Raw genomic sequence first — 13,979 nt, 5'->3', positions numbered from 1 at the left:
TCTCCTCCTAATACACAGAGATCAGGACACACAGACCTCTCCTCCTAATACACAGACATCAGGACACAGACCTCTCCTCCTAATACACAGTGATCAGTACACACAGACCTCTCCTCCTAATACACAGACATCAGGACACAGACCTCTCCTAATACACAGACATCAGGACACACATACCTCTCCTCCTAATACACAGAGATCAGGACACAGACCTCTCCTCCTAATACACAGACATCAGGACACAGACCTCTACTCCTAATACACAGACATCAGGACACACAGACCTCTCCTCCTAATACACAGACCTCTCCTCCTAATACACAGACATCAGGACACACAGACCTCTCCTCCTAATACACAGAGATCAGGACACAGACCTCTCCTCCTAATACACAGACATCAGGACACACAGACCTCTCCTCCTAATACACAGACATCAGGACACACAGACCTCTCCTCCTAATACACAGACCTCTCCTCCTAATACACAGACATCAGGACACACAGACCTCTCCTCCTAATACACAGAGATCAGGACACACAGACCTCTCCTCCTAATACACAGACATCAGTACACACAGACCTCTCCTCCTAATACACAGACATCAGGACACACAGACCTCTCCTAATACACAGACATCAGGACACACAGACCTCTCCTCCTAATACACAGACATCAGTACACACAGACCTCTCCTCCTAATACACAGACATCAGGACACACAGACCTCTCCTCCTAATACACAGACATCAGGACACAGACCTCTCCTCCTAATACACAGACATCAGAACACACAGACCTGTCCTCCTAATACACAGACATCAGGACACAGACCTCTCCTCCTAATACACAGACATCAGAACACACAGACCTCTCCTCCTAATACACAGACATCAGTACACACAGACCTCTCCTCCTAATACACAGACATCAGTACACACAGACCACTCCTCCTAATACACAGACATCAGTACACACAGACCTCTCCTCCTAATACACAGACATCAGGACACACAGACCTCTCCTCCTAATACACAGACATCAGGACACACAGACCTCTCCTCCTAATACACAGACATCAGGACGCACAGACCTCTCCTCCTAATACACAGACATCAGGACTCACAGACCTCTCCTCCTAATACACAGACATCAGGACACACAGACCTCTCCTCCTAATACACAGACATCAGGACGCACAGATCTCTCCTCCTAATACACAGACATCAGGACTCACAGACCTCTCCTCCTAATACACAGACATCAGCACGCACAGACCTCTCCTCCTAATACACAGACATCAGGACACACAGACCTCTCCTCCTAATACACAGACATCAGTACACACAGACCTCTCCTAATACACAGACATCAGGACACACAGACCTCTCCTCCTAATACAGACATCAGGACACACAGACCTCTCCTCCTAATACACAGACATCAGTACACACAGACCTCTCCTCCTAATACACAGACCTCTCCTCCTAATACACAGACATCAGGACACACAGACCTCTCCTCCTAATACAGACATCAGGACACACAGACCTCTCCTCCTAATACACAGACCTCTCCTCCTAATACACAGACATCAGGACACACAGACCTCTCCTCCTAATACACAGACATCAGGACACACAGACCTCTCCTCCTAATACACAGACATCAGGACACACAGACCTCTCCTCCTAATACACAGACATCAGTACACACAGACCTCTCCTCCTAATACACAGACATCAGGACACACAGACCTCTCCTCCTAATACACAGACATCAGTACACACAGACCTCTCCTCCTAATACACAGACCTCTCCTCCTAATACACAGACATCAGGACACAGTTGCTCCTCTACAGTCACATTTCAGAGATGCAATAAAAGGAGTCTTCCTTTTATTAGAAATGTAAACATGTCATATAATTATAGTACACCAGAAGATAGGGAACATCTGGGGTGTTAACACCTTCATTTATGATACCCAAATATATACATAATAATCTGTATTTCAGTGACCGCGGCGTGATCCCGCCATTAGTCCATCACGGAAAGTCCCATTCATACACAGCAAAATTTCTATGTTCCCTTCCAGAAACTTCATGCGTAGCATTAGAAAACCATGCAGAGCAATGCTTTGCGGAAACCTCAAAACGTGAAATGATACGTCTATGGGCACATCGGGTTAATCTTTGGCACTTAGTAAAGGAAACACAGATCTGGGCCCTTAGAAGCACCCATTTGTGTACCCTTCCGAGATGCGATCATACTATAGGGTGGTGCATGTTGGCCACATACACTAGACCTTCACCTGTAGTGGATGAGCGTGGCTTTCTCTTTTCTCCCATGTTTTTGGGGATGTCTTATCTATTTCTGTAACAATGGATTAGCTTGGGGATATCTATGTAACAACGTCTGTAGGGATAAGTCTCTCACAGCAGTGGTCATGCTCAGATGGATGTGTAATAGGAGCCGTTACCCCATCCCTGTGGGCCTGATACAGCCAGGGGGTTCCTGTCCAATGAGTGTAGATCAATTTGCAAATTGGTGACCTATTTGGGCTTTTTGCATATTATTTTTTGACACCAGACTAACAAGAGCAGTTACTCTGCTCCTTGGGGGAAGCGTCGCTAAGTTGGGTGGTACCACTTGATGGTACCGGTCCGTTCTCCAAACTTTCGTTCATCTTCTCACAGATGACATCCACTAAACGCTCAAACACTTGTTTCACGTTGATGTTCTCTTTCGCACTAGCTTCAAAAAACTCGAATCCTGAGGAGAGAACAAGACAGATGCGTTAGCGAAGAGCCGCAATTCTGAAGCAACGCGTAAAGATGAAATTCCCTCTAAGACCTTGGACTGACCTTTGCCTTGTTCTTTGCCCCTTGACCATGGGGTTGTCTTCTCATGAACACAACCCCTTTTCAAAAAGATGTCGGCTGTTAGAGGTTATCACCGGGAAAAGCAGCCGCCAGCTACACATTTACCCTGAGCGGCTCTCCATTCTGCCAAATGGAGAGGGGAGGGGGCCCTCCTCTATGTCTATATGCCCTATTAGGGCATATGGACAGGGGCTGTCCTGATGGGACGTCCCCTTTAACTACAACTGTAAGGGTGCCCATAGACATTAAAAGGAAAGTCGGCCGAACCTGCCAATTTCGTAAGCCTATGGGCAGCTAAATTCACACATTTTTTTTTGCTATTTGACAGAACATCAGGGTCCGGAACTGGAGAGTAGGATTTCACATTTTCACCCACCCTGTGAAAAATATGTTTTAGGCCCCTTCACTTTTGTTGTATATTTTCCAACTGGATTTGGATTTAAAAAATCTCATCCACATGCCGCTGAACTTTTTCCTGCACAGAAATCAGAACATTTCACCCTTTTCAATGTAGAAGGGGTGAAATCCACAGCAAAATGATTATACTTGTGTGCAATGATCTCCCAGCACAGGACTGTGGCATAACAGCGTATCTGTCAATCAAACTGTAGCCCCACCTACATTCAGCTGCTTAGCAATGTAGACAATGGGGGCAACACAGTATTGGGAAGTAAAGAATTTATATATTTTTTCCTGTTCTTAAGATGCAGTCTTGCTTTGTCTTTTTATTACGCTGTGACATAAAAGAACATTTGTTTATATGGACCCCCTTTAAGCCCGACGTTCCCGAATCCATCTTACCTAATTCTTCGGCCAGTCTACGTCCTTCTTCTGCAGGGATGATTCGATCATCTTCCAGGTCACACTTGTTTCCAACCAGCAGGACCTGTGCGTTGTCCCAGGAGTATGTTTTGATTTGGGTAGCCCTATAAGGTTAAGAGGAAAAAAGTTGAAGGACTTTGATTGATAAAGAAGACCATCTTTTATATAGGTTCTCCATATATAGGTATTTTTTTTATTATTATTACTATCTTTGTACTGTAACTGTGACCTCTTGGTGGCCCATTGAATAGCATTTTCCTAGTATGTCCCCCTTCAGTTTAGGCCTTCAGGCTTCTCAAAATTTCCACTGCGTGCTTAAAAACACAAAAATAATTCAGAGCCTAACCCCAACTTCTAACATGATCTCCACTGATGCATATGGGCATCTAGTTCTCCCCAGCTGCCCCCTCTTTTTTGGCCAAGTTGTACTGAAAAACATGGGAACCCCATTTTACCTATAGGTGGGGCTTTTAAAGTAATATTACCACCTAAAAGACTTTTAAGGCATATCGTATGGATGTGCCTTAAATTGATTTGTATGGAATACCCCTTTAAGGGGTAAGGATCTTCTTGCCTTAGTGGCCGATTTGTACTGAAAAAACGGGAATGGAGGACCCCAATTCCAGACATTTAATGCATATCCTATGGATATGCCATATATTGTTTTGGCAAGGGTACCCCTCCTTTAAGGGCCATGGATAGGCATCTACCTGTCCTTGGAAACCCACTGAGTGTCAAAACAAGTTGCTGATGATATTCCCAACACTTGCAGTTGACGTATCCACATGTATTTAGTCTCGTTTGGTTAAGTAACATCCAAGACATATGTGTGATACCTGTGACTGTCTGTCTACCTCCTCAGGCTGTTTACTCTTAGAATGGATCCACCATTTCCTTCTGAGCTTTCTCTCGCATTCATAGTCATTCATTTACTTAGTAAAGAGAAAATCTACCCTCCTATGAAATTCATACTGAGTAATCTGTAATCCACATAAATCATGCAGTTGGAATATTGTGGCATTAATAAGGGCTGTCCACACAGATGGGAAGTAGAATTATGGTCTCCAAGAGCCACCCATAATAGGAGATGTACGAATGTAGGGTCACACCAGTTCCATCGGAAACACAACACGGTGTAATATGAAGCCATCATACAGCTTCATATTCATACTGTAATAATGAACTATAGGGACTCCATGTGCCGATAGACATGGTCCCTGCACATGGCTACATTGTATGCATGACACCTTATTCTACATGAAGTGTTGAGTAACTTTCTAAATACATTACATTACTTCTCCTGTACTGATCCGGAGTTACATCCTGTATTATACTCCAGAGCTGCACTCACTATTCTGCTGGGGAAGTCACTGTGTACATACATTACATTACTTCTCCTGTACAGATCCTGAGTTATATCCTGTATTATACTCCAGAGCTGCACTCACTATTCTGCTGGTGGAGTCACCGTGTACATATATTACATTACTTATCCTGTAGTGATCCTGATTTACATCCTGTATTATGCTCCACAGCTGCACTCACTATTTTGCTGGTGGAGTGACTGTACATACATTACATTACTTATCCTTGGCTACAGCCCTGTATTATACTCCAGAGCTCCACTCACTATTCTGCTGGTGAAGTCACTGTGTACATACATTACTTATCCTGTACTGATCCGGAGTTATATCCTGTATTATACTCCAGAGCTGTATTCAAAATTCTGCAGTGCTCAAATCTCAGAGCATTTATTGGGACTCAATGCCTACATACCGCTTGATCTGGTGATTTGCATTCTGGGAAGTGTCGGAATTACACCAAGCAGCGTACAATCATCTGATGTAGAAAAAACGTATGGTACCCTCTGCATTATATAGTAGAAGCACAGCTATGCTGTTAGGGGCGTATCTGATGACACGATGGTTGACTGTTTCCAATGACAACCGACAGAGTTGTGAATTCAGCTGTCAACTATTCTTCAAGCTATAATTTAGGATGAGTACCATTTAAAATGACGTTCAAACGAGAATATGCGTTGTAAGTCAGTCTCAAGACTTTATTGCCTAATATCAGATATCAAGTTGGGTTTGTGAATCCTATTCTCTATCCCTGTGGCACCCAGTGGAGTAAGTGTCATTTCATCGCTCCCTTCATTCATTCCATAGTCCTATTATTCTTATTTGTTTTGCTCACCAGTCCTGCACGGCATTGAATGAGTCCACGTTTGAGATGTCATACATCAGCAGGAATCCCATGGCTCCTCTATAATATGCAGTGGTGATAGTGCGGTATCTCTCCTGTCCCGCTGTGTCCTGCACAGATAACACAAACTCTTTATCAGAAACAAAATGTGAAGGTCAAAACTATAACTAGGAGAACTCCCTCTACTAATGACCTCTCACTATTGCCCAAGTTCAAAATGTCTAAAATATTCCCATCCTCCAACCTCCTATGCTCCCTAAAAAATGTTTACAACAGGCTGTAATGTAAGTAAGGTTACAGCGAGCCTTTCCGAGCATAAAATGACTGTTAACATACAATGGTGTCAGCCAATCCTAAAACATATAACGTATCTTACATAAAGACATCCCTTATTGATACTGCATATGTACTTTCACAGCCCAGTATGTTTATACCTCTAGAAAATTATATACATTTACATCCAGAGAGATAAAATTGATCCTCAATATCTGATCGGTGGGGGTCCGACTCTCAGCACCTTTGCCGATCAGCTGTTTGAAGAGATCGCGGCTGCTCCTGCGATCACTGCTCCCCCTTCATCGCTCATGCTGCTTCGTGCTACCGAATGCCAACACACTTGTAGCGGCGGTCCGCCGTATTTCAGCATTTTCCCACTGACTTGAAAAGGTTGTAATACTGTCAACTGGTACCACAAGTGTGTCAGCTCTTGACAGCACGAAGCCGCATGAGCGATGCAGGGGAAGCAGCGATCGCACGAGTGCCGCGGTCTCTTCAAACAGCTGATCGGCAGACGTGCCGCGAGTCGGACCCCCACCGATCAGATATTGTCGGCCTATCCTAAAGATAAAACAGAAATTTTCTCTCCGAATAACCCCTTTTGCTCACAGTTTAAATTTCCAATGAATCTACATAAAAAGTGTGTAAATACGTTACATTATTTATCTTGTAGTGATCCGGAGTTACAGCCTCCAGAGCTTCATTCACAATTCTGCACGTTGCTATTGAAAATACTCATTTGTTAGATACACCCCTAACAGCTTAGCTGAGATCCTGGAATTCAGTACAGCACTTCCCAAGAAGCTAATTAACAGAGCAAGTTCGATGGAGACACTGAACAAGCTTGGAGAAACCTGCAGAATTATGAATGCAGCTCTGGTGTATAATACAGGCTGTAATTCAGGATCAGTACAACATATGTACTTACGAAGTTACTCAACTATTTATGTAGATTAATTCTATATGTACAGTGTAATATTGTATATTGTCCAAAGGATAGCCTTTTAGCTGCCCAGTGACAGCCCGAGAATATGTATTTATGGGGAGCAATCTTTTATCCTTATCCAATAGAACAGTTAAGGATCAACCAACTATTTAAAGATGTGTGTTTCTGAGAAAATATATACTGCATTTATTCATTTACTTGTGACGTCCATATGGTCATATGACCACATTGTACCTATCATAGCTCAATATACAGTTGCAAGATTAGAAAGTAGGGGAAATATGGGAAGAGGATATGACTACAGGATCAGACTACACAAGGTTTGTTTGTAGTCTGTAACCATAGAGACACATTGGTCTCCATAGAAGCTGTAGACACAAAACGATAAGAGATTATTATGTTGCTCCATTGTTTATTTTAGATGCATTGGAACAATACAAAAATTGGTTGCAGAGGTGGACATAGCATTTAATGTGTGAGATTGTATGATTGCTACAGTATATGCTTTACAAATCACATAATCTTATCACTGGAGGCCGAGGCCCTTTCACGTACAAATACGTAGAATAATTTTGGATTTCTTACCCAAATTTGCAGCTTTACCCTCTTCTCATTCCTGTACACGGTCTTCACCTTAAAGTCTATTCCCACGGTGCTGACGAAGGCGGAAGTGAACGAGTCATCGGCGTAGCGGAACAGGAACGAGGTTTTCCCCACACTGCTGTTCCCGATGATGAGGAGCTTGAACATGTAGTCAAAATTCTGGTCTGCGGCGTCTTTCTGAGGCTGGCGAGTGTCATTGGCAGATGCCATCTGTCGGGAGATAAAGATATATTGTACTACGGCTGGGTAGGAAAGATTTTTTGGTTTGATTTTTGACAGGTCCACTCTAAACTAGGGGCCAAAATAGCGCCACTCCTGTCCATGGCAATGTCTGTACATAAATTAATGCGGCTCCGCTGCAATACCAGACACCGCCAATGATCAGGGGTGGTGCAGTTTCTGGGGGGAAATAAAAAGCAGGCTCTTTTTCCTGATCTCATACAACCCCTTTAATTTAGTGGACAGCAAATTTATTTTGTGACACCCAAACTTGCCTGTAGCGGACATCAGACCTGCATTATGAGTGGAAATAATCTTACACGTCACAATAGGCTTATCGGCAGAAGTCCAGCCTTTGGACCCTCATTGCTTCTGATTCTGGCTAGCAATGGAGAGGTAGCCACCTATATACAGCACATTCCCTTTAAATTAACATGAATGGAGCTTATATGAACCTCCTTATATACAGTTCATGCACTGCCACTTCTCCAATGGTGGTCAGCAGTAGCACAGGTCTGTTCTTGTGATCTGTGGGGGTCCCAGGAGCCAGACCTGCCTGCAATGATTCTGACCATATATACTTGGCCACGGTAGTGAGATATGGGCACTGTGGCTCAGATTCAGGTTCTGAATGAAACAATAATAGGGGCCTGAAATATCATATGGAACATTTTTGGCCCCTACTAGGTCCGAGTCGAGGTTACATAGGGCTCCAAGTTTGGATTTGCTCTCCTTTCCCAATGTGGAAGCTCCTTGGTGTATCCGGCCCACCGAGCTATGCGGGCGGTCGGACATCTGAGATACATACAATTATGGAAATACCCAAGATGCACTGAAATGACTCAATGCAAGAATGATTCCTACTGCAGGTATTCATTTATAGTGACTGCTGAGCTGTTTGCTTATATGTGACTTATCTTTCTTATATTAGAGCATTACACATACAGCGACTCCATGATAGCGTTCTTTTATCACAATCACTCCCTTTATGAACAGAAGTCATCGAATAATGGAGGAAAGTATAGGAAACTACATGGGAATATACTCGAAGATTTTCTACAAATTGTCATTGGATATTGGCTGTTTTATGGCAGTCTGTGCAATAGATAGAATACAGGCTGCCATAAACAGCACCTGTAATCCGCTGATGGATCTGAAGAGCGTCAGGAGAAAGAGACATGTAAGACTGATCGGCTGTCCGATTTTACCTTTACAACCATTCCAACCGCAATACGGTCAGATGTAGATCAGCAGTGTATTCATGACGCATATATTTTCACCCAGTACCTGCTCACGTTGCAAAATGAGGGGGAAGGGGTAAAAAAAAAAAAAAAAGGGAGACCTGCTCTGGTCCCTTCAGTCATTTCCCTGCATAAAAGGGCAGAGAGCTCCCATTAACCCACTCAAGCAAGGAGATGTTGACAATTTGGCACTTTGACCACTATTCTTTGAATAATCAAAAATATCCTTGTAATATCCAATGGAGGTCACATCCATGGCACACCAGATAGTGCATGTCAGGGCAGAAGCTGGTAAAAGTCTATGACCAAGTGGCACACTGAGCATTCGGGCAATCAAGCACCTAGAGCATTAAGGAGCGGCCCACGGCCCCCCTCCTAGTAACCTTACACGGAGCTCCGAATCTCATCATAGATAAAAATAATAAATTCTGTCAGAATGCAGCCACCACTAGAGGGAGCTCACTGCTTACTGATAAATACAGCAGTATAAATCCATATGCAATAAGCTCCCCCCAGTGGTGGCTGCTGGCAGTCAGAATTGTGTAGTATAAAAAAAAAAAAAAAGTCTATAATATGGACAACATAGGGCGCAGTGGCAATACATCATGTGGTTGCGTCATCCAATGGCTGTAGGCATTACCTTGGATGCATTTGCAGGTTGGGGGGTTAAATTAGTATTTGTGACGGAGGTAACTCACCAAGGCCTTCAATGGACGCATATACACTGGGGGAGTTTATTAACGATTCTACGCCAGTTTTTCTGCTGCAGAAAAGTTGCAAATAGCACAAAAGTTTACGGTAGAAGTTGTGACTTTCATGCTATTTCTGACACTCATGGCACTTTTCGGAAATAAAAGGGGGTGGTGCTTAGTGGAAGGGGCGGAGTCAATCATGGCCTGACAAATTTATCATAATTTGCGCTAGAATAAGGTATAAATTATGGCGCAAATCCACGCCAATTTATGTCTGGCATAGATTTCACTTGCTGGTGTATAGTCAGCCATAGATGTGCCTAATTTCTTAGAATTAAAGGAACAGTAATCCAGTCTATGAATGTGAGTGAGGAGTCTCCGGAGGATAGAAGAAAACCATCAGTCACCAAGATGGTCAATAAATCCGAAGAGTCCTGAGCTATTTACAGAATGACCGGACACATAATACACCATCTACTATCCAATAATCAACAGCAATTCCAATAATCCAGCAACTGTATAGCTGCTTGATAATCCAGAATCTCAAAGCAAGTGCGGAAATAATAATTAGAAGATTCCTCTACTAAGATAACAATAGTGATAACAATGTAAATTGTAATAGTCCATCTAATAATCCAGCAGGTCTTGAATCTGCATACAAAACGGTCACCTCGGGTAATTTTTGGGGAGTTGGGGGGTCACATCCTGGCACGCAGTCAAGAAAAAAACAACAGGTTTCTTCACAAGGATACGGATATATGGATTTAGATACGGTGATTTATATAAATAAGAAGGAATTTACTTGGAGAAAGAAATTTAATGGAGGGGGCACCTTGAAAAACAATTAAATGGGGTCTCTTCTGGTGCTGGTTGACACACCCACACAATCCCTAACCACCCGGGACTGGAGAACATGGTGTTTGTTTGCCCCATCGCCTTTACATGATCCTTGGATTAATTCCCCCACCCATATTTGCTAATGTTGTGGGGCCCCGCACAGGTTCTCACCACCCACTAAAATGAGGGATGCAATGAACCTGGACTGAGTAGCCTATCTCCAGGGTCCCATAGCAGCAGCAGGGTCTGCCACTATGGTACGTTTGCCCTTGCAATCACCATACACGCTCTTACTGTAGGTGGCAATGTCTTTGCATTTTGAGTTCACCTCTGAATTAATAGTCAATGGAAACGTCATCGATATGCCGCTCCTAAATGGGCCTCAGCAGATGTGTCAGGGGTCTTTTCTCCCCCAGGTCCTTGAGAGAGTTGTTTGTAATGTCTGCAGTAACGGAAATAGGGTTGTCCGATATCATCCCATAGTATGTCTAAAACACTACAGGTTATGTAGGATCCAGGACGGTCCTGCATACATTGCTGGACCCTGCAGCTCATACTCAGACGGAGCGGGTGATGTCTGACAACCAAGTACCCATACTCTTTACTTTAAAAAGGACAGCTAGCTGGAACACCCCAAGAGAGAAAACACTTTGGTTTCTATCTATCCGGACACCCAAATGGGGTGAACGTTCCCTTTAAAAGTATTATGATCTGACTGTTATCCGGTGCTCAATGTAACAGAACAAGGTCAGAAACTGATGATCAAGATCTTCCAGCTTAAGTTTTTTTTCCTATCTGCCCACACATTTTATCCTTGGAATATATATAGTTTTATTGTCATAAGCATCTAGTTATGATGCATCTGGAGTATGGGCTTTAAACCCTACTTGTCAGAAGGGCCCCTTGACAATAAGCTGATCAGAGTGTCTCCCCGCTGTGACCCCGAGTGATCAGCTGTGATCTGTGAGGAAACCTGGCAGTAAGTGTTGAATTTAACTGCAGCACCACCACAGGGGATATTAAGCATTACACACTGTCTATTCATATCAACGTGTTGTGTTTTCTGTGTACTGCAGGACAAGACAGGTCCTCCAGAGCGAGACACGCTCTTTGTAACCACTCTCCACTCTGGCCAGGAGATGAGGATCCTCAACAGCGGACCCATCCCCTAATTTAGAATTCCCTAAATGGGTATATAGAAATGGGTTTTGTAATCTGGACAACCCCTTTAAGACCATTTTGAAATAACCAAGTCATGTTTGATGTCGATGGAAACATCTTCATGAGTATCTTGATATATCCCATTGGCCCCTAGATTGAACACAATCCCCCAAGATTTTTCTCTACACCATATGGACATTGGTTTACTACAAGCTTTAGCACCAGGGGCATGCATAGAGGAGAGGATGAGAGGCGAACAAGTCCCTGCTAATTCTGGAGGAGGCCCTCTTCTGGTGCTGGTCCACAAAGGACTGGAGAACTAGGAGATTGTTTGCCTTCCAGTTCCTTTCCATGATCCAACGGCTGATACCTCTTCCTTGAAGTGCCTGTGGAGAGGGGAGTCCAGCAAAGTGCTTACCCCCAAAGGGGCAGTGAACCAACTGCACTGGACCCCATTGGCAGCGGTTGGATGGCACAGGAACATCCAGGAACCAGGCTTTATAACCTGGGACTGCCCATAAATAGGGGGAGGGGGCATTTTATTCTTAAAGTAATCTTCAGATGCATTGACCTGGAGCCATTAAGTCATTGCAGTCCTATGTAATTAACGTCGTACGTGGAATTCTTCTTCTGATTAATTGATGGAACCGCCAGAGCCGAGCATTGTGTCCAACCAACCTGGGTGTTCACTACCCACACCCCAAAGCAAATAAAACACATGAGCTGGCATCTCTGGCTCTGCTTGAAATGGCTGATAACAAAAAACAAAAGAATGTAATTCAGCGGCTATAGATAGTTATAATTTCACTCATTAGGGGTTAAAAGAAAAAGGATTGCTCTAAATCTCTTCCGTCAGTCGAAACATTTATCAGACGTGCTTGAAAAATGTTCTTAGTCACTACGGTCCTGGGGAGGGTATCATATTATTAGGACCCCGTCAACCACCCCCACTCTGCCATAGGAGAGGCAGGAGCTTAATAATGCTGCAGTGATGGGGGAAGACCAAGCAAATCTGGGCCACCAATTCTCCAATGTCCCCCAACATTGGAAAGGGCTGCCCCCCCCCCCCCCCCACTGATCGTAGCAACAATTGCCCCAAAATAATTCAGGACAATGCCGTAAGTATAATTACTACAATATGGGAGAGGTGAAAAATGCCCAACCCAAATCTCACATAGATTCTATATTATTATCAATTCTGTTACGGGCGAGCAGGGAAAACCCTTTCTACATGGCTGACAACACCCTGACCCATCTGTCAGTTCTCCATGGGCCTTCCCTGCCACCCACCGAACATATAGCGCCATCCCAGGGATACACCTGATGAATAAACAGCCTCCGCTTCACCCAGGACATACACATTCTATATGTGCCAGTATGGAATATATGAATGATCCTAGTATATGGGGATATAGGACAGGCTTCCTGGCACATACACACAGCCACATGTAAGGAGACGTGTCCCGGGACGGTGTCACAGCAGCTGTTAGTGACAATGATTGCTCTGGGCACTATATACATTGTCACCAGTGGTATTACCTTGTCCAGCGGGCACAGGTTGGGCTTCTTGTCTGGTCACACTTTTGCTGCACTTGCACTGGGTCCCCTGTCACTGTCCAGCAGTCTTGTGTGTCTATTGCACTGTCCCTCCTGCTCCTCTCTCGGTTTCCCCCCGGAGCTGACTGTCTCCTGCCCTCCCTCCCGGATCTGTCTGTTTGCAGGTAGCTCTATATCTCCAAACTGAGGTGTGTCTCCTTCTCCTGCAGTCTCCCTCCTTCTTTACCAGCACAGGCTCTCACCTCCTCCCCCAGCCCCAGCTCTCCCTGCAGGGCCGGCCCTTCCTGTCCCTGACCAGCCTCCTACTGGCTCCAGCCTGTCCCTGTGTCCTGACTAGAATACTATATACTATATCCTGCACACTGCCCAGACTATATACTATATCCTGCACACTGCCCAGACTGTAATACTATATACTATACTATATCCTGCATACTGCCCAGGCTGTAATACTATATACTATACTATATCCTGCACACTGCCCAGACTGTAATACTATATACTATACTATATCCTGCACACTGCCCAGACTGTAAT

General features: G+C 44.1%; 1 protein-coding gene across 1 annotated transcript; it reads right to left on the bottom strand.

Annotated features, from left to right (window-relative positions):
* Positions 1–1,877: 1,877 nt before the first annotated feature.
* Positions 1,878–13,739, bottom strand: RAB3D (RAB3D, member RAS oncogene family). The gene is made up of 5 exons (XM_075859078.1): positions 13,425–13,739; positions 7,718–7,945; positions 5,902–6,020; positions 3,685–3,809; positions 1,878–2,773 (listed from the first exon to the last, which is right to left on the bottom strand). The coding sequence occupies exons 2-5, from the start codon at positions 7,943–7,945 to the stop codon at positions 2,592–2,594; spliced, it is 654 nt and encodes a 217-aa protein (XP_075715193.1). The 5' UTR covers positions 13,425–13,739; the 3' UTR covers positions 1,878–2,591.
* Positions 13,740–13,979: the final 240 nt, after the last annotated feature.

Source organism: Rhinoderma darwinii, chromosome 3 (genome assembly GCF_050947455.1).
Source record: "Rhinoderma darwinii isolate aRhiDar2 chromosome 3, aRhiDar2.hap1, whole genome shotgun sequence".
Lineage (NCBI taxonomy): Eukaryota > Metazoa > Chordata > Amphibia > Anura > Rhinodermatidae > Rhinoderma > Rhinoderma darwinii.
Note: the sequence above shows the minus strand (reverse complement) of the source record. Positions and strands in the feature narration are given on the sequence as shown.